The following is a 25,874-nucleotide window of genomic DNA, read 5'->3' as shown; positions in this document are numbered from 1 at the left end:
AAAGCTTGATTATTATTTATTACACAAAGCTGTGTCTGGTTGTAAGGAAGCATGCTGATGTGTCGTTGTTTTTCCTAGTCTCTTACCTCGAGGCGATAAACAAGACCTGTCTCAGGCTTTGTTGCCAGGATTACAAAGGGTACCCCCTGCACCTCCCAGGCCTTGGGAACCACCCAGAACTGGCCAGGGATATGAGCCTTTGCCTGGTGATGACTACAGCCGGCTGCACAATGGCTATAATGCAGGACCACCTGCACACCTGACAGCTCGAGCCAATGAACTACTAAAGGTGGATATTGACAATAAACATCATTAAGTTTAATATGCTGTCTTGATGTAAATAATTTTCATACATTTTTTATTCCATAAGTACATTGTTTTTACAAGGGTTTTCTTTGCAAATAAAAGCCATTTGCTAATTATCAACAATTAAATTTTTTGTGTCACACCTGAAGAGTTCACTCACAAACCTCTCCTTTCCTCCATCCACAAGTATGGTGCTCCTCATCCTCAGCATGGTTCTAGACCCATGCCTCCATTACCCGATCTATGGACTCAACCTCAGACTCAGCAGCAACCTAGGGGACCTCACTCTCATGCTGGGCATTTAAAACGACCAGGGGATCCTCTGGGAGAGCACTCTGTCATTCAGCACACCCCTACTCCTTTGCACCGACCCGTTGAGGATTGCCCCAGCCCCAACAAAAGAAAAAAGAGCTCTCGGTCTGAGCAGGTTGGCATAATTTTTAATTAGAAGTAGTCTTGTCACGATACTGGAATTTCTAACTTCGATTCGATACCTAAAAATATATAGATATTCGATACCATTTTCAATACCACACGGGAAAAAAATGCCATAACATTAAAGAGTACATAACATGAGATCATGAAAATGACATTTCATGCAGTGTGTAATGTTGCCGTGTTTGAAAGTAAGCAGTCTGCCAAGTTGTAAATCCGAAGGTGAATGAATAACAAAGTTATTGGCATGGAAAAAAGGGATTCAACTCTGAATCACGCAAACGAGTTGTCCTTAGTCCGATTCGCGAACAGCCACGGATTTACGTCACTACATAAAGTCCCCGCCTACGTTTTGCTAGGACTGCCTGCGAAAGCTTCACTCTTCTCCCCAAACACTGTATGTACCTCATTCGCAGTAGACCGATCATAGCAGACTAGACCATCTGACCAATCACATCAGACTAGGCTAGCTGAAAGGAGGGGATTAGACCAATGAATCGCGGAACGAATCATTTGAGAGTCAGTCAAGAAGTAAGGTAAGAATAACTGCCTATTATTACGAAATAATAGTGTTTTTACACCTATGTACATAAACTTGTTGTTGGACACTCCATAAACCAAAGTAGGACCTTAAAAATCCCTATTTATGTACTCTTTAAGGCCCTACATAACATTTTGTTTATTTTTATTAGACAATGAGGTATATTTTTACATTATTTTTTAATTGTTAATCTAAAGTTAATTTTACTAATACATTTACTATTTAAAATCAAAGTTGTATATGTCAGTATTAATGGACCAGAGCTTACATAAATAGTTGTATTTTTTTATCTAACATTTAAAAGAAATTAATAAATACTTTAACAAATGTATTGCTCATTCATTGTTCGTTAATGTTAGTTAATACAGTTATATGATTAACACATTTTTATTCGGCTTTTATTCACATATAATCATTGATCAGTGCACATATAGACAGAAACGCAGACTTTACGCAAGAACTGTTGCAGAGACTCTGCACTGGCCATCTTTCTAACATAAACAATGAAACTAGTGGATGAAATTATTGATCAGCGCACATACATAGAGCGCTATGGTAAACATGGGAAGTGTAAACGGGTGTGCACCGAGCGCCAGATGTGTTACTGAGACACTGCATTGGCCATCTTTTTTAACATTAACACCATTTAACTGCCGCAAACGGCAGAGCTCTGTCGTCACAGCGTTCACGTGCAGTGTGTGTGTCTCACTGTCGGAAAAAAGAGAGAGAACGAGAACGCGCAGCTGGTATCGATACGTTGGACATGCGTATTGGAACCGTTTCAAATTTTCCAGTATCGAAATATCAATATTTTTGACAACACTAATTAGAAGTATATCATGTTTATAAGGTCATAACTCTGCATCTTTGAGAACTAAATGTTTTGTTCAAGTTTATAAAGAGTCTCTCTTTTAGCAGATGTTTCATCCAGCCATGCAGCGAATACCTGGGCCACCTGTTCATTTGAATCAACAGCCATCCCCTCACTACCCCCCTCACAAACCTGGCTTTTGGAACCCATTGCACAAAGGAGAAGCACCCTGTAACCAGTCTGAACGCAAAAGTGGACCCATGGATTTCCAGGTCAGTAATACTTACAATATTTTTTTGCATCCTGTCCCATAGTTTGTCTGTCACGTCTCATTGTTTTGTTAGCCCTCATGTCATGTTCTCCCTATTCTGTGTTAATAGGACAAGCCAGGACTTGGAAGTTTTTCCTACAAACCACCTCCATCTACTATGTCTCCACCTACTATTCCTCCCACAAGAGGCTATGGACAGAACAGAGGTCCTCCTCCACAATCACACAAGACTCAACCGTCGCCACAACATGTGGGATCAGCTTCACACAACCCACCCACCCACCATCCTACCTACTCCTATTCCAACAACAGACCTTCAGGCCAAGGGGAGCCAAAGAGTACTGCTCCACAAAGAGGACATTCTGGAGTAAGTTCTTTTAAAAGTCAGGTTCCACCACCTACATCATCACTGCAGGCAGATAGGGAGCACCTGGCACCCTCACCAGCAAACCACACCACTGTGCCTTACAGTCACCCCCAGTTCCAGCCTCACCCAGGGCTGGTTTATTCCACCAGCCCACCGGCCAGCAGCCAAGCCCAGGCCACAGTACCTCAGCACAACCTCCACAAACCCTGGAGGAACCAGGTTACACACGGACAGCATGCAGTAAGTAAAGCTTCCATTTACTCTTTTATTGAACTAAATCTGCCTTTACGATGCTCCAAAAGACCTATTTAGGACTTATTTTGAGGACTATTGAGGATTATCTGTGTAATATGCGATAATGTCTACTTGTTCCTATAAATAAATCATATTGCAGAATATGGTGTAAACTATAAATATGTTTAGTTGACTTGAAGTCTTTTATACATTTATTTTTAGGAGTCACGTAACTATTCTGCAACAAGGGATTCTCAGGTTGTTGCTTGCCCTTCCCAGGCACAGAACAGGGTTGGTAAGGACAACAAGGGTCCAGGAACCCCCCACCGTGTGAGCCCCCCTCAGGCTCCTGCTCGAGCACCTGTAATTACCCCGAACCTGGAGACTCCCTATCCATCTCACTCCCTTGAATTGTACAGAAATGGTGAAAGCATTGCTTCATTGAGTTCAGCACCCTCTACCACCTGCTCCAACCATATCGCTTTGAGTAGCTGGAGAGCCACAGATTCTTCAGTGCTAATCTCAAACCCAAACCATGTATCCATGATTAATCCAAGCGTACCATGTCCAAAGTATCAGGATGTCCACTCTGGTATTGGAACCCAACCACAACCACACAGAGTGGCACAATCTCAGATTCAGCAGTCCACTCTTTCCCACCCAGGACAGAATAGACCTAATTACACCCCACTGTCCTCAGCTTCCTCCACCCTAAACTCAGGGCATCAAATATCAGGAGAGAGCGTCATCACCAGCAATACCTCGAACACTCTCCCAAAGGCAGTCAGTTCACCCCGACAACACCCTCAACCTCAAAAGCATGTAACAGTCAATTCAGCTCTTCAGCCAGTATCTAACTGTTCATACACCACAGTGCCCATCCAAAAGCCCGTCTCGGATTCTCAGGCAGCTACTGTTCCAGCCTCAGTCCACCAAAGGCCCTGTTTGCAACCTGCTGCCCCAAGCCCCCAGTCTATTGCTGATGCTTTAAGCAAACTTGATGCAAAGCTGCAGGGTCACATGCAAGCGGAGAAGAAAAGAAAACAGGAGGAGGAGTGGAAACGGAATCCAGAAAGACAGAAAGTGGAGACAAAGCCACACAATGAATCAGCCATCAATGAATCGGCCATCAAAAGTCTGGAGCGTTTTCTATCCGGTAGTGTGCCTGAGCCTCCACCTCCTCGCCTGTCTCCTGCCAATGCACCCTCCTCCATTTCGCCTCCTAGGCAGAATTCCCTTCCCTATCCCTGGTTGAGTCGAGGTGGAATGCCACCACGTCCTACTGGAACTGCAACAACTCTTCTGGAAAGATCCCAACCACCACCTCTCACACCCCAGACTGAATATGCCCGTGAGAAGCAAAGACAGAGAGAGAAGCGGAAAACTGGTGCATCCTTCACTGCCCCATCACAGAATTCCAATGACATTCCCATCCTCCCCTCTGACAACCAGAACCACACAAATCAATCCAAATCGGACACATCCAAAGACACTACCATGTTAAAAACCTCTCATAATGTTGGAATTATGGATGCTTTGCCCAACCCCCCAACTCTGCGAGAGCCACCTAAACTTTATCAGGCTTTCCCCAAGCATGCTCAGTCTTCATGCATATTGGTCAGCACAAATGCAAACGGCCTTCAAAGACATATGCCTAGTACGGGGCTTGGAAGTCTTGGTAGCAGTTCAAACAGCTGCAGCGGTGACTCTGATGGTGCACAATTTGAGGAGGAACCTTCCGAGCTCTTGCCTGATGGATTAGCTAACATTATGAAGATGTTGGATGAGTCCATTAAGAAAGAAGAGGAGTTGTATTCTGGTCAGAGTGGAGAACAAGCTGTACCAGAACATCCGTTTTCTATCAATGTAGCTCCATTAAAAAGTTACTTATGCGCTCCAGACCTCATGCCTGCCCTAAAGCAATCTCCGACTGGGGATTATCAGCAGGACAGCCATTCAAGTCCACCTGTATTGAGCCGGCAAGGTTCACTGGCATCTCCTTGCAGCCGTACTTCCTCACTTGAGGAAGATGATGAAGTTCTAAAGGTGATTCCCAAGCCTGCTGCCGCTAGTATGCAGTCCCAAGAAAACAGTCTGGCCACATCAGGTACAAACTATCGCCACAGTGACTTGGCTAAGCTGTATGGACTTCCAGAGGCAGAAAAAAGTGAGTGTGAGGATGATGAAGATGCAGATCAAGATGATGAAACTCCATCTTGTTCACCACCTCAGCGGCCACACCTTCATCAAACGGGTGTGAACAGCATGTTTAAAAACCTTGCTTCTGTTCTTGAGAGCCAGAAATACACCTACCGTGGTGGGCCCTTTGGTCGCCCTCCTCCCTCAGCTTTTGTGGGAGTTAAGTACTCTTCTTCTCTTTCTCTGGGGCCTGACATTTGCCGTCAACAACAAAGCACTTCCCCGACATCAGGTTTAGCCAGTCATCCAGGCTTTAGCAGTCCAAACCAAACATCTGCCAGTAGTAACTCTGATCAACCTCGCCCATTCTCACCCACAGAATGGGCATCAGAGAGGAGGCTAAGTCGGTCAATCAATTATTTGGTCAACGATGATGAAACCACAGGAAAGAAGGACACTGGAACAGCCAAGGAGTTGGTCGAGTTATTGGAAGAACGACCAAAGCTGACCACCATCTCCGAGGCTTCACTTGCTGAACTTGGTCATAGCTATGAGGTGAACCAACACGTGCTTCCTTCTAAGGACCACTTAAAGGCAGACTTGCAGGAGGTGTGCAAACCCAATAAGGAAAAGGACAGACACAGAGACCGAGAACGAGAAAGGAAACACAAACACAGTAGCAAGAAACACGAGGAAAGGAAAGAGAGGAGAAAAAGGCACAGGGAAAAGCAAGATGATGCATCCCTTTCTTCTTCATCATCTTCCAGCTCCAGTCGACGGCACAAGGAGCACAAGGAAAAGAAGAGCAGGCAGGTGCTAGGTAACCTGGACCTTCAGAGTAAGGAGTTTATGGAGAAGGAGCATGAGCATGAGAGTGACCGAGACAAGAAGAGAAGGAAAGAGGAATGTAGTCGCCCCCAGAATGAAGTGGAAGAGTGGGCGCGGAGTGAAGACAGTAACAGTGGCTATTCCTCCGATGTCCCATCGGCTTCATCAGCATTATGTTCTGAAGACTTGCAGAAACTAAAGGCATTGACAGATGGACCACCCAAAGAACTGAAAATCCGCCTCATAAAGGTGGAAAGCGGAGACAGGGAGACGTTCATTGCATCAGAGGTGGAGGAAAGGAGGATTCCTCTGGAGGAGATCACCATAAAGAACACAGCTAGTGAAATCATCAGAGCATGCAAGTAAGTCACACTGTATTTCCTGGCTGCAGAATCAGTATGTTGATGTTAGTTGTATCATGTACTATGAAACTCACATAAAAACGTTTTGTTCCAGGGGAGCTCGCATGAAGGGGAAGTTTAGGGAATCTTACCTCCTACCTGCCTTTTCGGTCAAACCAGTTTTGACCATAGAGCATCCCATCCCTCGAGAGAAGCTGAACCCTCCCACACCGAGTATCTATGTAAGCTTAAGTTCACAACAACACAAGTTCAATAACATGCTTAATGTCTCCTGCCCCCTTTGGTCGTTTACTTTAATACATGCACCCCAACTTCTAATCCGTAACATTAAAGGAACACTACACAGGATATTTAGTTACTGTTTATAAACTCAACATTTGTACTTGGCCCCTTCATTCGGGCGGAACAGCACCAGAATTGCACCAAGTAACCACAGTGGCTCATATGTAATGCTATGTAATGCTTGACAGTGTCCATCCTTGAATGGTCCTGTATATTCTACCAGATCGATATTCTGTTATTAAAAGCTTATTGTAATTGTGCTATGTTGTTGTTTCTCTGCAGTTGGAGAGTAAGAGAGATGCATTTTCTCCAGTGCTGCTGCAGTTCTGCACTGATTCTAAGAACCCCATCACTGTCATCAGGGGACTAGCAGGTTCCCTTAGACTGAGTGAGTTAATATATTATGCATAGATGTTATTGATAAAATCCACTGAATAGATACAATCTACTACAAGTCTGTCTGTTTGTGATGTGATTTTCCCTTTCTATAGATCTGGGCCTGTTTTCCACTAAGTCTTTGGTGGAGGCAAACTCAGAGCATGCAGTGGAAGTGCGGACTCAGGTCCAGCAGCCAGCAGATGAGAACTGGGATCCCAGCGGCACTGGCCAGATCTGGCCCTGTGAGAGCAGCAGGTCGCATACAACGATAGCCAAGTACGCTCAGTACCAGGCCTCCAGCTTCCAAGAGAGCTTACAGGTATTAGCACAATCACACAATAAAAGTTTGAACGCAATAAATTGTATCTACATTTTTTGTATTTTATAAACACTTTAAAGTAGGAATGCTCATTTCGGTTAATTTCCCTAACTGAAAACTGACACTCGTTATCCGAACATTAACCGTTAATTGATAAGATTTTAATATTAAATTGGAATTAAATAAAAATACATGCTGCGTGCCTGCGTCTCATTTTATATATATACCCACACAAAATACAAACTTTTACGTCATGTCTAAAAGAAGGCAGGGAAAAACCACAGGTCGCGCCGTTTTCTCATCCTTTCCGAAGCGCATGGGAAGCTGCCGATGCTAAGCATCCATGAGATAAGTTTATGTAAAGGATAAATTGATTGCACCGAAATTCCCTTGCAGTAGCTCTGCTATTTGCTTTGCTGAGCTTCATTTCGCTGTTGTGTAGACATGCCGGGAAGACAGAGAATGTCACAGCACGTTGTGAGCGTGATTGTCGCGTGTCTACATTTAAAACAATGAACTTAAGCTTGAGCAAGGCTGCCAGTGACGCACTCTGTTTTCAGGAGTAAAGCCCTGACAAATGTGGCCTCAACAATCAGATGAATTACACTTGTCCAGTTTCGTCAAGTGATTTGCGTGATCGGATTTTAACGTTGAAATTGAAAACATTTCGGAGGGCATTTACACCTGTTCGCACGCTCCGTGAGTGAACACATGTCGCCTATAGCATATTTTTCTTTCACTATACAGAAAACTAAATACATGTGTGATTGAATTATTATTAAGTTATTATTATTTAACTTAAAAAAATAAGCATACCTTTTATATCCTTTAATTGATAGTATTAATCGTATTATAGTATTAATTTTTACTATCGTTTAACAGTTAAATGGTCAATATGAACATCCCTACTTTAAAGTAATTCTGTTATAAACTTTACAATGGTTTCCAATAACAAATGTATACCTCATCTCACAACATACTTATTTGACTTTACAGGAAGAGAAGGGCAGTGATGAGGATGATGAAGATGAGAAACCAGCCACTAACTCTGAGAGCACAACCAGTATCTCTGCTCCCAGCTCCAGGTGAATCATCAACTAATATTATAAAAAAATTAATGTAATAAAGATACATAATTACTTAAAATGGTTTTGTTATATTAACAGTAATACAGACCAGAAACCTGTTGGAAAAATAATTAAATTTGGCACCAACATCGACCTGTCTGATCCTAAAAGGTAAGATCTTTGACAAAGGAAAAGTCATGACACTTCTTGTGGATATAACATGTAGCCTTCTGTGGCAACCTATATAGATCATAATTTATTAAATTATGTTTTTTCCTGTATTCATAGATGGAAGCCACAGCTGCAGGAACTGCAAAAGCTACCAGCGTTTATGCGTGTGTCCTCCAGTGGGAATATGCTGAGTCATGTTGGCCACACTATTCTTGGAATGAATACAGTACAGCTCTACATGAAGGTCCCTGGATGCCGCACACCAGGTTTGTGTTCGTCTAAGATAACACCACGGTTCTGGCCAAAAAAATAGGTGCCACATAAGAATGAACTTTTTGAAACACTTAATCATCTTGTAGTGTATGTCTGACCTCCCTTTCTCTAGACAAACTAATCATGGTTTTATTATAGTAATAGTGTACTAAGCATGTTTGTGGCAGATTATGGCTTGGTCACGGTTAATTTGTGTTTACTGTTAGAACACATAAATTCGTTTTCATATGGAGATTTAATGAAAGTCAGCTCTTCACATGCATATAGGCTGTGTTGAAATGTGTTACATTTCATTAAAATTCACGAAACTTGCACATGAAGCCATAATATAAATGTTACAATTGTACAACTTAAATGTAAACCAAATCACTTGTAAAAAAATATAGCAATAAGTAGTTTTGGTTGCAACTATTTCAAACTTTTAGTTTACCTTGTTGATGATGTTTATGCTTCGGTTAACAGGACACCAGGAAAACAACAACTTCTGTTCTGTGAATATCAATATCGGGCCTGGTGACTGTGAGTGGTTTGCTGTACACAATAACTACTGGAAGGCCATCAGTGATTTTTGTGAAAAGTAAGAAACCGTGTCAAATGAAAACACCACCACAGCACGTCTATTGTATCAGGCAATGCAAATTGAGAATATACAACTGATCTTTTTTCCTTAGGCATGGAGTGGACTACCTAACAGGATCATGGTGGCCGGTTTTGGATGACCTGTACCGCTCAAATATACCTGTGTACCGGTTCATCCAGAGGCCAGGAGACCTGGTATGGATTAATGCAGGCACTGTACACTGGGTTCAGGCTGTAGGCTGGTGCAACAACATTGCTTGGAACGTGGGACCTCTTAACGGTGAGCAACTTCCACCTATCAACTTAAAAAAAATCCTGTTTCATCTGGCAAGCAAGATGCTTTCACAACAAAATGTGTAAAACTTTCTCACTTTTGGTCTATTGTCACATTTTGTAGCATATCAGTACCAGTTGGCTTTGGAAAGATTTGAGTGGAATGAGGTAAAGAACGTGAAGTCCATCGTTCCCATGATTCATGTGTCCTGGAACGTTGCTCGCACTGTCAAAATCAGCGACCCAGACACTTACAAGATGATCAAGTGAGTTAGCAGCACCTTCACAATTTGTTTTACAAGATCATACATCACAAAGTAGCATGCACATTTAATAAATGTTTGCTTCCTCCTTTTCAGACACTGTCTCCTCCGGTCTATTAAGCACATTCAGATACTGAGAGACCAGCTGGTGGCAGCAGGGAAGAAGATCTCCTACCAGAGTAGAGTGAAGGATGAGCCGGCCTACTACTGTAATGAGTGTGATGTGAGTAGGCACAAAACCCAGTATAGAAAACGTCTCTAATGTCAAATGTAATAATACGACTCTAGGGTAAAGTCAACATAATGCAGCTTTCGTTATTCTGCACTGGAATTTAACAGAACCCATAGTTTACCCCAAAATTACCATTTTTATTCTCGACTCACCCTGGACAATCCAGGGTGGACAATCCAAAACTATATGACTTTCTTCTGCAGAACACAAAACCTGTTTTGGAGAATGTTGGTGCCTCAACATTTGGGCCCCTCTTACTTTTCTCAAAATAATCTATGGCCCGGTTTCACAGACAAGGTTTATCTTAAAACAGGACTATGCCTTACTTAAATTAGGATATTTAAATCGCTTTTATTAAAATGCCTTAGATAAACACATTACTGGTGTGCATCTTGAGACAAAACAATGGCAATGACATGTTTTAAGATATATTTGGGCAAGTTATTTTCAGTTAAGACAGCTCAAACTTTTATTTTAGTCTGGGACTAGTCTAAGCCTTGTCTGTGAAACCGGGCATATATGTTCCACAGAAGAGTCATGTACAGGTTTTAAATGACGTGAAGGTGAATAAATCATGACATAAATTTCGTTTTGGGGTACAAACGGCAAGAGCTTCTCAAAAGCCGTCATGTAGGTTTCCAATTATCCCCTTAAAACAATTGTGCTAGCAGAAATATTACGATACACAGCAAATTCAGAAATGCCATTAATGGAGAAAAATGCTTTTTAGGTCTAGATAGTGATGTAACACGGCTAAATGGTCAATGTTAACTAACCCCAAAGCTCGACTTTAAACTTTTAGCTTCCCCCCAACCGTTCATTTCAGCAGACATCAGGCACTAATGAGGATTATGTGAGTTTTAATAAGAGCTTGTGGTTTGATTGCTGTTGCGCAGGTGGAGGTGTTTAACCTGCTGTTTGTGACCAGTGAGAATGGCAGTCGAAAGACGTATGTGGTGCACTGTGAGGACTGTGCACGAAAATGCAGCACTAACCTCTCTAACATCGTAGTGCTGGAGCAATACCGCATTGAAGAGCTGATGAACGTGTATGACTCTTTCATCCTGGTGAGTGCATCCACACACCCAGTCATGAACAGGGTTTCAACTTCAAACTCAAAATCACTAACTCTATTCTCGTGTGTGTTCTCAGGCCGCCACCATTCCCAGCTCGCGATGAGGACAACTCACCCTTTCCCTCACACAGCCATAACCAAAACTCCTGCTCGCAGGACAAGATTTTTTTTCTTATCCAACCGTAAATTTACTACTATTGCTATTTGTTGAACAGCCAATGGAAAACCAGTTTACTTAGCATTGTTTACAGAACCAATTAGCCAATAAGATGGCCTTGTCTCTGAATGGCTCTAATAGACTTTTAATGGAACACAGTTTGGTGCTTACAGCAGTGGAGTTGATGTGACCATGTCATTTGTGGCATGTGAGTTTTCTTTCATGTTGCTCTTTTTTTTGTCTTGAATATTGAAATGCGTAAATGCTCTTTGTACTTTTCGTGGGGTGCTTTTTTCTCTAATAATTTATTATTTTTGAAACTAGAACAGCCTAGATATATACCACATTGGCCTTGTGACTTGTATTTAGTGAAGAGATAAAAATTAATAATACTAATTATAGAGCTATGGACATTTTTCTAAAGCATTAAGAATTAAAAGAAATACAATTGTTCAGAATGCTTCAAAACATACGGGTTTTAAAGACTTTTTCAGTTTTAGTTAGTATGAAATGTTGTGCATTTCTCACCATCAGGACAAACATTTTATGATTACATTTTTAAAATCACTCATCTGCATTTTGTTAGAGCAGAATTGTTCAATTTATCCATTTTGTCAGTGAATTGTTTCTCACCTCTATACAGATGTATTTTCTTTTTGAATTTTCTAAAAAAAAAAAATGTACATTTTTTATTTAATTTTTTTCTATTTATTGTTATATAGTATGTTCTCCCCTGCATCATTATGGTTATCCGAGATGTTTTGATTGTATTCTCATTTCTCTGTAATGTTTTAAAGGGACTAAGATGGTTCTGATATTTTTTGTCTTGGTGCTTTTTTCCCTTTAATTATTTTTATATAACTATACATTGAATCTCTCAATTGACTTTATGCCCACAAAGATTGTTGAGCACAGACAGGTGAAATTTGAATCAAGTTGTCTTTTGTACACAAATGTTTTAAAGACATTTTCTCCACTCACAAGTAAGAAACATAATCGCAGATACATGTTTACCTTGTCAGGGTAAGTTGCTTTGGACAAAGCAAAAGACTAAAACCAGGGGCAATTTTCTTCTTTCTTTTCAGATTAGACCCGTCTCTGACTCTTTTTACAATGGTGACTATTATGTTGGTTTTGATACCAATGTGACACATTTAGTGGCGCTTCTGTCCTGTTGTAAAGGCTGTTCATTTGAGGACACGTTTTGTCATGCTGACTACAGCAGGCATAATCTTTCGACATACACAGTATACATTTGTTGGCTACAGGGGCTGTCATGCCAATATTGAGGCATTTATGGCGTAAATCAAGTTGAACTGTAATTTCTGTGGCATTTTACTGGAATGAGTAACAGTTCGAAAGGGGATTTAAATGCATTATCATTTTGATTTGTATACTGTAATTTTTACCAAACTTTAGAGACGTAAGCTTAAAATAATTCATGTATTATCAGGAAAACGGTGGTTTTAATTATGCTATAAATGGTGCCGAGTTCTTTTTGAGCTACTCTCTTGGTTTTTTTTAGAATTATTTTTCCTGTTGCAATATACACTTTCTCCATTTTTTTTATTTTTTGTTTGTGGTTATTTAAAATCTGCACTGTTTTGAAATTCACACACGAAGCAAACTGAGCCAGACATGTCTTAAACACTTCGTGAATTCGTGTGACATTGATATGATTATTCTGAATATTAAATGCTTTTGATAAACTTTGATTTTCGCTTTTTTGTGGATTCATTCAAGTTGACTTTAAATTGACTTCTTATATTCAGCTGAATAACAACTAAGAAATACAAGTAAATCATTTTGTCACAGTCACTGTAAAGAAACACTATGTGCCTGCACATACACATTTGCATAAACAGACAAGGTTGATTATTAAGTGAGTCTAGACTATTGGCTTGTTCCATATATGGAAGGTCATATACTGGTTCCGGGTCCAAACGCTCAATAAGATGCTATAGGTAAACAACAAAAATGCTAATATACGTTCATGGCGAACGTAGCCCCGCTTGAAATCAATAAATGCTTGGACCCGCATATGGTAGTCCTTACGTCACTACTTAACAACCGAATGGACTATTTTGAAAGCCACAAGCACCTGTTTCAGTTTTTTTACACTTATAATTAAGTCTTGCTGATTTAACATTTCTATTAAATTGCAAGTGTTCTCCTGGTTGTTCTATCATTTGTGTAGTGTTAAAACCTGAAACAGGAAGTGCTTTTGGACTAGTGTTGTTAACATCTTGCAAATGGCCTATAAAGCGGGGAAAAATGTGCATAAGGTATAATGTCAGTCTAACTACGGCGACATTCCAAAAGTCAGCATTTAAATTGCATTTTTTGTTTTCGTTGTGTAAATAAAGTGCCATAATGCATAGAAATTTTGATCATCGCCCATTTAAAGCACTCTGTTATCTTTAGGGAAACGTTTATCCCTGTGTATTTATCCCATTTTTGCATCTCTATCCATGTTCCTTCCTGTTCTTCTCTACTGACAAGGGCTCAAAAGCTGCCTGATGATACAAAACTACAGTATATTTACATTTCTGGTTAGCTTACAAAAACAGACCTCATCGCTAAACTTTGATATACAGTGAGGGAAATAATTATTTGATTCCCTGCTGATTTTGTAAGTTTGCCTGCTTACAAAGAAATGAAGGGTCTATCATTTTTATGGTAGGCTTATTTTAGCTGATAGAAACCGAATATCAACCAAGAAATCAGGGGAAAAATATATAAAGGTTATAAATTGATTTGCATTTCAGTCAGTGAAATAAATATTTGATACCCTACCAACCAGCAAGAATTCTGGCTCCACAGATTGGTTATGTGCCTATATGGACCACAGATTAGTCATTTTACTTTAAGAAAGTACTCCTAAGTCAGCTTGTTATGTATATAAAAGATGCCTGCCAACAGAATCTGTATCCTCCATTTTAACCTCTCCACCACCATGGTCAAGACCAAATAGGTTTTAAAGGATGTCAGGGACACGATTGTAGACCTGCACAAACCTTGAATAGGCTACAGACAGAAGCTTGGTGAGGAGGAGACAACTGTTGGTGCGATTATTTGGAAATAGAAGAAATACTACAATCCCTGCAAGATTTACCCAATGGAGTAAAGATGATCGTGAGAAAGGTTAAAGATCAGCCCAGAACTACACGGAAGAAGCTTGTTAATGATTTCAAGACTGTTGGGACCACAGTTAGCAAGCAAGCCATTGGTAACATGCTATGCCACAATAGATTGAAATCCTGAAGCACCCGCAATGTCCTCCTGCCCAAGAAAGCCCGCCTGGCTCGTCTGAAGTTTGACAATGAAGATCAAAATGATTCAGAAAAGATTTGGAGAAAATGCTGTGAGACCAAAATTGACGGAGGGAGTTTTTGGAGGGAGAGAAATTCTGACTATGACCCCAAGAACACCATCCCTACAGAGAAGCACAGTGTTCAGTGTTCGCTTTTTATCTGTGCTACGGGTACAGGAAGACTTCACCGCATTGAGGACGGGCCCATGTACCGTAAAATCTTGGACGAGAACCTCCTCCCCTTAACTAGATCACAGAGGATGAGTCATGGATGTGCCTTTAACATGACAAAGACCCAAAACATATTGCCAAGACAACCAAAGAGTGGCTTAAGGAGAAGCACATTAAATGTCCTAGCCAGTCTCTAGACCCTAGTCCTATAGAAACATCTATGAAGGAGGCTAAAACTCCAATTTGCTGAGCAACAGCCAAGAAACGATTGACAGAGGAGTGGACTAAATGTATCCTGACAAATGTGCAAACCTGGTGACCAACTATCAGAAATGTCTGACCTCTGTGCTTGCCAACAAGGGTCTCCACCAAGTACAAAGTTATGTTTTGCTCAGGGATCAAATACTTATTTCACTGACTGAAATGCAAATCAATTTATAACCTTTATATAACATTTTTAATATTCTGTCTCTATCAGTTAAAATAAACCTACCATAAAAATTATAGACCCTCCATTTCTTTGTAAGAAGGCAAACTTACAAAATCAGCAGGGGATCAAATAATTATTTCCCTCACTGTACATTTGGAACAAGAACAAGACTGCACGCAGTAGCTTTTCATTTACTGTATGTGCCGATGGGAGTCTGCGATGCAAATCGCCCATGTGGGCTGTACATAACAGTTTAAAACATCAAACGTCTAGCAATGACATGGTCGTCAAAAATGTCTTGCAAAGTTGATGGTTTTAATGCCTGCTGTTAACTTGCAAGCGTTTTATCAAGTGAAACTTTTTCAAATATGTAACTAATACACATCAAATTCAAAATCAAACAATCAATGGTCAGTTACAGCAGAAATTCACTTCCATAATTAAAGTTATGAAAAGTGTGGAAATGTTAAGCTTGCTTACCAGTTAGCAGGCATTTTACTCACTTTAGGACCTCCAGTGAAAAACTAAAGAGAGTCAAAAAAGGACATTAGAGGTTGATACAGAGGTTAACATTGGACAGACCTGTGGATTTCCTGCTTCCTGTAAGCACAGGAAATTCTGTCCACCCCTCCCTTCTGTCCACCCCCCCCCCCCATGCCTGCTGTTAACTTGCAAGCGTTTTATCAAGTGAAAAATTTTCAAATATGTAACTAATACAATGTAACCTACGCATCTCAGCCACATGTTCACTAGAATCAGTCCACTATTCTCATGACAGAGCCTATACAGGTATAATGATCACTAACAAGTACACAGTTTTAAGTGAAAACTGCCCCACAGCTGGAAAGAAAAGCTTTGCCACAACAATATGTTTACATACCCAGGCACTGACTCCAGATGTAACATAACAGTGTGTATCCATCTCCACACTTTTCAAATAAGAGCATATTGTGATTTCTTAAGCACCACAATTAAAATACATTTGGTTTTGGTTTAATATGCAAAAAGCACCACAATTAAAATACATTTGGTTTTGGGTTAATATGCAAAAAGCACCACAATTAAAATACATTTGGTTTTGGGTTAATATGCAAAAAGACCCCAAGTTAGATTCATCATATTTTTACACAAGCAACACACATTTTAGAATCTACAATTACACCAAAAATGAAAACAGATACACATAGCACCATATTGAAACTTGGATAATAGATGTGTGGGTATGTTTTGGCCAACAAGACTGTGAAAAGGTTGGATTTATGTGGCTTACACACCCAAAGCAATATAAAAGCGTTGATGAAATTTACTTTCACGATTTGTCCAATAATTCCTTGAAAACACATCAATACTTTCCGCAAATTCACAGGAAGCCATCATCTGGCAATGAGAGGAAAATAGTGCAAATCAGTCGACCCTGCATAACTATGTAAAACATCCGTGTTACAATTAATCCTACGTTAGGCTGTGCCCCTCTCACCATACTCAACAATTCTTTAAGGGCAGACCAAAGCAGGCAGGTGGGCATTATGCAAATGTCTTAGTGTGTTGTAGTTATGACGTGGAAAAAATGGCTGGACTACAAACAATGTTTCAAAAAATGACTGACCAGTGGGGTCAGGGGTTGCACCCAACGGTGCAAAGATAAAAAATAAACAAATACAAGCATTGTGGAAACACGCCATCTAACTGACATTAATTGCTTGCCTAACAATCCACAATTTATTTTGCCCATGTGCAACCACTCCCACTGTAGTTTCACATACTTTCATGTAACCTAATACATTTTAATATGAGAGAGACAATAACATATCTAGTTCTATCTTAGTTTTAGCTTTGGCTAGCTTAACTTGATATTTTAGTTTTTTCACAAGAGTATGGATCAATTTGTAATTAAATATCTATGGTCTATTAGCAACTATAAAGACAATATTAACCAAACCAACAAAAGACGACAAAAAACAAACAGTTGTAAGCGGCACCATCCGGTCAGTGTTGTTGATGTTATAGGAAGGGATTATCTGGGTTGTGTGGTGGTTTCATGTTCTCTATATCTATCACTAGTAATTAAAGTCTTCACTTCAGCGCTTTAAATAAACACTCCTTCCCCCACACAAAAAGGAAAGAAAGGGAGTTATAGAAGACGAGGCAAGAAAAAAGGGGAGGGGGCACAGAGAGGCACTGCTATAACTGCCAGGCAAGATAGGCTACATTCAGGACCCAGACTCCCTCAAGCACAGAGAGCGGACTAATGCAGCAAAACTCACTAAACTCACATAAGAAATGAGGATCCGCCTAGCACTGAGGAAAAACATTTTCAGAATTTTCTAGAGAATCTTCCTCAATTTTTACAAAGCTTAAATCAAGCAGGAATTCAAAACATCTTCCTCAAATTGGAAAAAAGAACACAAAGAGGTGTATGCTGTGTTAGGAAAAGAGGTTGGACTTCACGCCATCTGGTGAGTTGTGGGAGCGGAGGGCTAGATAATGAACATGTGATACTGACCTATCAGAGACTGCATGCAAGAGAATGTGCAGAATGTAGCCAGGAAGACTTTTAAGCTTGATTGCACATTTGGTATTAAAGATGTGACCCTGCCTGTGAAGACTCAAAATCTCACCTTGAAATAATGAGCGATTTCAGCATTAATTTCACTGAGATTTCAATCTTTGAGATGATTTTATGTAGAAAAAATACTTTAGCTGGCTTTGCTGGGTCACTTATGAACTATGCAAAACTTTTGTTTCTTCTGTGACAAGACTAACTGTAATACTATTATGATGCATGTGTATTACTATTTTCGTAACATCTAATGAAACTCTTCTGTAGTTAAAGGAGTCATATGACACAGCTAAAAAGAATGTTATCATTTGTTTTAGATGTAATGCAATATGTATACACGATTTAAGGTTCAAAACATTTACATTTACATTTACATTTATGCATTTGGCAGACGCTTTTATCCAAAGCGACTTACATTGCATTATCCTATACATTTATTCTAAGTATGTGCAATCGAACCCACGACCTCTTACTCTTACCACTGAGCTACAGGAAAGCTAGATTTATACAAAAACGCTGTATTTCTACATACCATGCATGTTTGTATTTTCTCTTTGCCTCGCCTCTCTGAAACGCGCAGATTTTTTACAAAGCTCATCGCTCTGAAAAGCGAGGTGTGCTATGATTGGCCAGTTAACCACTGCATAATGATTGGTCGAATACTGCAAGCATGTGATGGAAATGTAACGCCTCTTACCATATTTGGAACATCAGGTTCCAAAGCAATTGTACTGACAGGTACGCCCACCTTACTTGCGTTTACAGATGTAGATTTGTGGGGGTGTGGTTAAATGAGTCGTTTCAGGCAGGTCTGGGTGAGCATTCACTTTTAGATAGAATGCATTTAATTTTTGCAATTTTACGTGTCTAATACATGCATGGGCAACTTAAAACACACCAAAGACACACAAAAACATGTAATCGCGGCCTTTAAAGAATACAAATTCTTTCATCATTTACTCACCCTCTTACCATTTCAAACCTGTATGACTATTCTTCTGCACAACACAAAAGATATTTTGAAGAATGTTGTTAACTGGCCCCCATTCACTTAAATTGTTTTTTTTGCCCATACAATAGAAGTGAATGGGGGCCAGTGAAGTTCGGTTACCAACTTTCTTCAAAATATCTTCTGATAAAAGTATTTTCAGATTGCTATCTAAGAAGAGTAATAGGCTATTTTAAGAGCACCGAACACTCATCTTGCCTATATAAAACTCGTGCGCACACGTTCATAGTAAATTCATTTATATAGGCAAGTGTTATGTATTTTGCTACAAATGCATCTGCACAAAATTCCCAAAAGCGTTGTTCCTTTTTTTATAAGAAAAAGACTTTTGAAAAAAGTCCTAGTAACGATTCCCAGAAAAGAGGGAATAGTCTAGTAACTTTGGCATTGAGTAAGCTTGTGTTCAAGTTCCCTGCAAGTGGTGAAGTGGTTTGCATTGTATATTGTAATCACCTGCTGTATGACCACTAAATACAAAATACAAAGGCAGGAAGACATCTCAACCATCAGCAGGCACACAAACACATGTGTGTCACCTGCATCATGCATCCCGTATGGCATATTCAGGATACAGCGTGTGTACTGTAGGTCATCCTGTGTCCATTTTTAGATGATGAGTGTAGGGCATTGGAGCCGCAGAGTTCTGACGTGTATTTATGTATTTTTACTCCGATCTATTGTTCTGGAGCCCTCTGGATATTCAGCCTAACAGTGTAACAGTTGTACCTCCAGATGTGGGTTCACACAACCTCTAGACAAACTTCAGCTGAGCAGATTCTCAGTGGAACTGAGGGGGATTTATGAAACAAGCATCTGTTGATCTGAGTCACCAGTAAGTTATAACACTGTAATGTGGGCTTGACAACATTGCTTTACTGTAATGCAACAGTCTCACTGCCACAATGTGAAAAAAATATACATTTACTAAATAAGTTGTAACTTTACTATTTCTAACACTTTCTTTGAAGGGATAGTTCACTCAAAAAAGAAAATGTATGGCTTTCTGCAGAACACAAAATATGATATTTTAAAGAATGTTCATAACCGAACAATGGCAATACCCATAACCTTGCATTGGTTTTGTGTCCATACCATAAAGGTGAATGGGTACCGCCACTGTTCGGTTACATTCTTCTGTGTTTTGTAGAAAAAAGTCATACAGGTTTCGGTTTGAAATGAAGAGGGTGCGTAAATGATGACAAAATTTTCATTTTTGGGTTTTGATTTTAATAATTTGTCTTGACAGGAGGATTCCAAGTATAGTAATACAGTGTAAGCACATTACAGTACTTTTAATGCTTATTATTTCGATAGGAGCTGAACATGCTCCCCATAAGACCCTTACATAAAACAGAAAGATTGTGCTACGAGATGAAAAAACAGTAAGAAACAGGCACCCTTGAGTCCTCTCACTCTTCATCACTTGATCTTATCACCCATGTTACAACTAGCAATTGGTTTCCACCACATAGGGCCAATTAGCTTTTAGATAAGACTCATTCTCTGATAAAAGACCTAATTAAAAGATCATACACATCTAGTTTCCTCTTGATAAGTGATTTGCCCTCACTCTGACCCTGAAGTTGGTACACAGTCCCTACAACGCAGAGCACACAGCGTTTAAATTTCAGTTTACAGAGATGTTAAAGGTTTTAAAAGTTTAGAATAGCAAATTATTTACAAGTGACAAGTTTGTGGATAAGTACATCTAAATCATACCTTAAACTGGCAAAGCCTGTCATTCTCTATTCCTCTTTATCTTCAGATCAGGATGAGCTTAAACAGCACACTGGAGAAGGGGGCTCATCACCAGGTCCTCGATCTCTCGGAGGAGCTTCCAAACAACAGCCACCACCACCACTCAACCCTCCAGAACACACACTCCCACTCGTCCAATGCGCCAGCTGGAACCCCAGTCAGCGGCTCTGGGGTGGTTGTGCCTCCACCTTACTCTGCAGCAGAGGCCAGAGGAGGCAATGCTCCACTTGAGCTGCGAGGCTCTCTTGACTGCTGGGCATGTTCGGTGTTAGTGACAGCACAGAACCTGGTGATCACGGCCATCAATGCCTGCCTGGCTGGGTTGGTTTTTGGGCTGATCCTTACGCCTGCTATTGTCATGGTGGTGTTCGGCTTTCTCTGCCATTCAACGGTAAGACCTGGAAGATGTGAAGAGAGGTTCTGATATTTCTCTGTATCAAAGCCTTGTCTTAAAGGGTCATAATCTCCTGGTTGTAGGTTATGACTTCTTTAAGGTTATCTTTTAATGCAAAAGAACAAAACAATTGGTATTACAACCCTAAATTTACCTTTATCTTTTGAAGTAAAAAGAACTGAAATACTATTAAAACAGCATTTTATGTCATTCATAGTACAAAGACCATATTGTTACAAATGACAGCAAACAATATGCGAAAAGGCTGTTTTCACAGAGAATTATGCTCGTTTTAAGATCCTTTTTTAATATTAATAATAATATCAATAAATACTTAATGTCTAAAGTCCATTCTTTTTAAGTATGACTTGGGATCCTCAGACAAACCAGCAGAAAAAAGATCTGTGAAAGAATCATAAAAGTGACAAAAGGGATTTGGGGAGTATCTTTGATTTACCATGTAATCTTATAATCTCGAGCATTCCTCAGTCATTTGAGTGAAGGAGAATTAGCAGGGCCAGATCAGGAGTTGGGAGGATGAAATCAGATGAGCCTTTACAGACAGGATAGGATTGATAAAGTTAAAAGCCTTTTTATCATTTGTAAAGTGACCGCCCAAAGCATTCTTGCACATTCGTCAACAAATAGAACCTCTGTATGTGTCTCTGGTGAATATAGTACGGGGGTCAGTAAGGGTCAATGTGTATACATAAGAGCTGGATTCTTCCACCTCTCCAATTACTAGACCCTCGAGGCCCAAGATCAATGGCCACTAATTAGTCTCCATGTGACACCAGATATGTTGGGAGAAGTAAATCCTAATAACTAAAGACTTGAAATCCCATGGTGGTCTGTCTTATAACACTTTCATGAAGTAAATGGCTCATCACTTTGAATAAATCGTAAAAAATTAGCCCATGTCGTATTTAGATCTAAAAGGATATGTCATGAAACTCATGGACAGAACCCAGATGCAGACAGCTCTAAACCAAAAAGTCTTTATTTTATAAGACATGAAAACATAACTAAAAATCCCTCGAGGGGGAAACAGAACCAAAACATGACAAGATAAAAACAAAACTCAATTTTAACTAAATAAACTCACAGTGCAGACAAAACATGATGGTGGGGGTCACAAAACGGTGCAGCACAAGACAGCAAACACAAAGGCTCTAAATAGGGAAGCAACTAAGGAGCGGTAATGAGGGAGACAGGTGTAGGGCCTAAAATAATGATGGGATAATGAATAAGGAAACAAGGGGGCGGGGCTAAGACTCAAGACAGAAGAGCGCATGACATCCAACACAAACACAAGAAGTGGGGCTGTCATCATCCCATCCGCCAGAACAAGCGACACAGCCGCTAGGAAGGCGGGATCATGACAGGATAAGATGCATTTATGAGTCTGACCTCCTTAAATTTTAGTCATCAACCCAAAACAGAAATTAAATACTGATGTAATTCAGCATCATCATTAATATACAGTATACAGTCATATAGAAGTACAATGATAAAAAAACAATTCCTTATTGTTATGATTTTTACAAGCATCCCAACAGGAGAAACCTGTCAGAATGAGAAAGTGCAGCTTTGGGCTTTATCAGTTTGCTCCTCCTTCTCTGTAGTTACACCCTGTTGTTCCCACTCAACTCTCCTCTATCTCACAGTGTGATGTATGGAGAATGTGGGGGTCATGGTTTTTACTTCAAAATCTTTCCTTTTGAGATACACTGTCACTAAACTTTTTAATACAAAATATGATTTCTATTTTCTCTCTGAGTTTCAGCATGTTCAATTAAAAAATGTATCAGCTTAAATTACAAAACGTTTTAAATTGGTCTGAATAAAAAGGCACTGCACAGAGCAGCTCTGTGTGTTTGTAGGATACCCAAAACCAAACAACAGCACCACTTCTGATCTTAATGTTTCCAGCACATGTGACTAACTGGTTGAAATTAATGTATATATACAAGTGTCATGACATGTAAAGGTGTGAAAAAGAAAGTATGACAAAGCAAACATGATAATTTAGAAGTTTTAGTGAATTTTAGAACTTTTAGATTTTTGTGTCTTTTTTTTCAATGGTGAGATTTTCCTTCCATCACAAAATTCGGTCTGCTTGTATCTGTTTTTTGTCTGTCCACACGTCAGAGACACATTCCTCCAGAGACATTTCATTTCTCCTGCACCCTCCTCAACAATCCCTACATGCATTCCACCACTCATCTTTAACACACCCCAAAGGTCTTCACACGACACCTTAGAAACGATACCACACAAATCCTGCCAATCCAATGTATGATGAAATTCATCACAATCTCTGTAACAATGATGTGAATTATGTGACAACAAATGGAGGAACCTATGTATAATATGTTCAGAGGATCATTTTGAATTATAAAATAATAATGCTCTTCTTTTAGGTGCGCCCACATGGTACAACCTCGTACTGCTCAGACCTGCTTACCGATGGTGGTTGTGTGGCGTTGCTGGTTGTTGGTTTCTTGCTGGTGACTCCACTCCTGGTTCTGGCTTTGGCTGCGTACTGCCGGCTTGCACATCACCTTCAGCTGGGTCTGTGTTTTATCCCTTACAGCCGTGCCGTCTACAAGAACCTTCCTGCTACCCAGCACCGTGCTCTAGGAGGGGGTTGCTGTGGACAGAGAGCTGGGAAAGGAGGGGGAAAGGTGTGGGTGTAGAATGAGATTACATTCTGATCTACTGATACTGATTAATGCAGTATTAGAAAGAAATATTAATGTGTAATATTATACTATATAATGCAGACCTAAATATGGCCACATAAGCTGCAGAAATATTTTTACACATATAGAGAGAAGGGGATTTTTGTTCAATTAGTAATGTTGTTCTTACTCAACACACTTAAAATGATCAACCTTATGTATAATAAACAGCACAATTTATGACATCAAATACATACTTATCAAGCTGTCTTACAAACTGTGTATAACAATTTTAGACAAATTTATATGTAATTTTTCTAAATACGTGTATTACATTAAATAAAGAGTTGTAGGTACTAGGTGTCATTAAGTCCCTTACCTTTCGGCACGCCCAATCATGAAGTAAGGGATGTGCAACGCTCTCTGTAGTAGACTGTAGACAGTCGCGGCCCCTCACTGGCCGAGAGTCTACAGTGTCTAGAGTTGCCGTAGACTCTAGGCCAGTGGTCACCAACCCTGTTCCTGGAGATCGACCGTCCTGCAGACTGCAGCTCCAACCCTGCTTCAGCACACCTGTCTATAATTATCAAGCAAACTTGAACACCTTGATTAGATGTTCAGGTGTGTTTTATTGGGATTAGAGCTTAAATCTTCAGGATGGTCGATCTCCAGGAGCAGGGTTGGTGACCACTGCTCTAGGCCAATCAGAAGGCCGAACCGTTTACAGTTTTGACCGTAGACTGCGGATCAGGTGCGCTTCAAAGCGCCCGTGCGACAGCGACGGAGAGGCGCTTTACTAGAGCACCGAGTTTGTATTAATATTACACGGTAATCTTGTCAATCATTTATTTTTTTTAATTCGCGGTCTGGGGACATAACGCTAACCTGCTTCCCTAACGCTTCTACCAGAAGTTAATCGGTGACCTGTCATTCACAGCGTTCGTGGTAAGAGTGATTTATTATAATATTTACACGACATTAAAAAGTAGACAAATTACTTGCATTCGTTTTATTGACGAATTACAAGCTTAGGATAGTTCCTCCATATGTTGTCCGATTGAAAAGCGTTAGCTGCTCTTGACCTTTCATGTCCTTCATGTTCTTACACATTTAAAGAAATCAAAACATCAGTATGCGTGAGGAAGCGGAAAAGATTATAGAACACGCTAAAACAAATGTATGTAATATGTGGCACATAAACCTTTGTTTGTGGACATGTTTAATTTCATCATGACCTCATGTATTGGTCATGCTAAGAAAAGCCCCCTGTTTCCTACAGGTGTGTTTAACATGGATGCATTGTTGCCTACTCTGGACATTTTAGACCACAAAATAGGCAACAATGCCTTCTTAAGGCTTCAAATGAGGCCAAATCACTGGCATTTCGCAACACATGCTATGACAGGAACACAATCCAGGATAAAAAGATGGCTTGTCATGAAGGTCTTATCTTGGGATGGGTACCGAAACCGGTATTAAATGGCCCCCGGGGAAAAATTATGAAAGACCGGAGCATCGATAAGCTCGATCCGCCCTTATCGGTTCAGCTTTCGGTCCTCAGGAAAAAAAATATTATATGTTATTGCTACATTAACTTTATGTTGCACATTTTATCTCAACAATAGTTTCTAATTTTCAATAACACCAAGTCTTTGGCGCATGCATATTCGTTATTCCCAGCAGAGCGCGCGAGGCGGCACGTCACTAGTCTCTCGCACAGTTTGTATCCACAGCGCACACACTCACGAAGAGCCGCACGATGGCGGAGAGAACTGAACGTTCAAAAGTGTGGTTACACTTCACCAAAGTTGATGCTGACAGTGACAATGTTCGTTGCCACAAGTGCAACAAAACCTTTGCTTGTAAGGGTGGAAACACAAGTAATCTGTCAAAGCACTTGTCAAAAGTGCACCATGTACGGACAGAGAGTTGCACTGTTTTTGACTTCTTAGTCCAATCTAGTTCATCTCTTGATGCCCCATCTATGTCAGGTATGTATGCTGAATGCTAACAGACGTTACTTGAACTCTGACATTCTTTATATATGCTAATGCCATACACCCTATTTAAAACAACTGTAAATTTGATCTAATTGGTTTCCATAACCTTAAAACTATTCTAATTTCACATGGGTGAAAGGAAATTACACATTTAATCCATTTTCTATTAACTACTTAAATGATTACACATAT

At 40.1% G+C, this 25,874-nt stretch overlaps 2 protein-coding genes across 4 annotated transcripts in view; both read left to right on the top strand.

The window, feature by feature from the left end:
- Positions 1-13,078, top strand: part of kdm6ba (lysine (K)-specific demethylase 6B, a) — a 38,677-nt gene extending 25,599 nt beyond the window's left edge. Inside the window, exons 7-23 of one of the 2 annotated variants that reach the window (XM_057319975.1) lie at positions 79-289; positions 494-733; positions 2,201-2,365; positions 2,474-2,971; positions 3,188-6,294; positions 6,389-6,515; positions 6,859-6,964; positions 7,068-7,273; positions 8,270-8,358; positions 8,440-8,511; positions 8,629-8,777; positions 9,247-9,361; positions 9,456-9,643; positions 9,761-9,902; positions 9,996-10,122; positions 11,028-11,198; positions 11,284-13,078. In XM_057319975.1, coding sequence (XP_057175958.1) covers positions 79-289; positions 494-733; positions 2,201-2,365; positions 2,474-2,971; positions 3,188-6,294; positions 6,389-6,515; positions 6,859-6,964; positions 7,068-7,273; positions 8,270-8,358; positions 8,440-8,511; positions 8,629-8,777; positions 9,247-9,361; positions 9,456-9,643; positions 9,761-9,902; positions 9,996-10,122; positions 11,028-11,198; positions 11,284-11,310 — 5,740 coding nt within the window. In that variant the 3' untranslated portion in view covers positions 11,311-13,078. Of the gene's footprint in view, positions 1-78; positions 290-493; positions 734-2,197; positions 2,366-2,473; positions 2,972-3,187; positions 6,295-6,388; positions 6,516-6,858; positions 6,965-7,067; positions 7,274-8,269; positions 8,359-8,439; positions 8,512-8,628; positions 8,778-9,246; positions 9,362-9,455; positions 9,644-9,760; positions 9,903-9,995; positions 10,123-11,027; positions 11,199-11,283 lie in introns of both variants that reach the window. The other variant, XM_057319892.1, reaches the window with a different exon arrangement.
- Positions 13,079-17,474: 4,396 nt separating this feature from the next.
- On the top strand, positions 17,475-24,348 carry tmem88b (transmembrane protein 88 b). Of its 2 annotated transcripts, XM_057340354.1 has the most exons (4): positions 17,475-17,733; positions 19,567-19,678; positions 20,612-20,995; positions 23,422-24,348. In XM_057340354.1, the coding sequence occupies exons 3-4, from the start codon at positions 20,618-20,620 to the stop codon at positions 23,695-23,697; spliced, it is 654 nt and encodes a 217-aa protein (XP_057196337.1). In that variant the 5' UTR covers positions 17,475-17,733; positions 19,567-19,678; positions 20,612-20,617; the 3' UTR covers positions 23,698-24,348. The 2 variants fall into 2 exon arrangements, with proteins under 2 accessions (XP_057196337.1, XP_057196327.1); XM_057340344.1 differs by lacking the exon at positions 19,567-19,678 and having other exon boundaries at positions 17,476-17,733; positions 23,422-24,346.
- The last annotated feature ends 1,526 nt before the right edge of the window (positions 24,349-25,874 follow it).

Source organism: Triplophysa rosa, linkage group LG1 (genome assembly GCF_024868665.1).
Source record: "Triplophysa rosa linkage group LG1, Trosa_1v2, whole genome shotgun sequence".
NCBI lineage: Eukaryota > Metazoa > Chordata > Actinopteri > Cypriniformes > Nemacheilidae > Triplophysa > Triplophysa rosa.
Note: the sequence above shows the minus strand (reverse complement) of the source record. Positions and strands in the feature narration are given on the sequence as shown.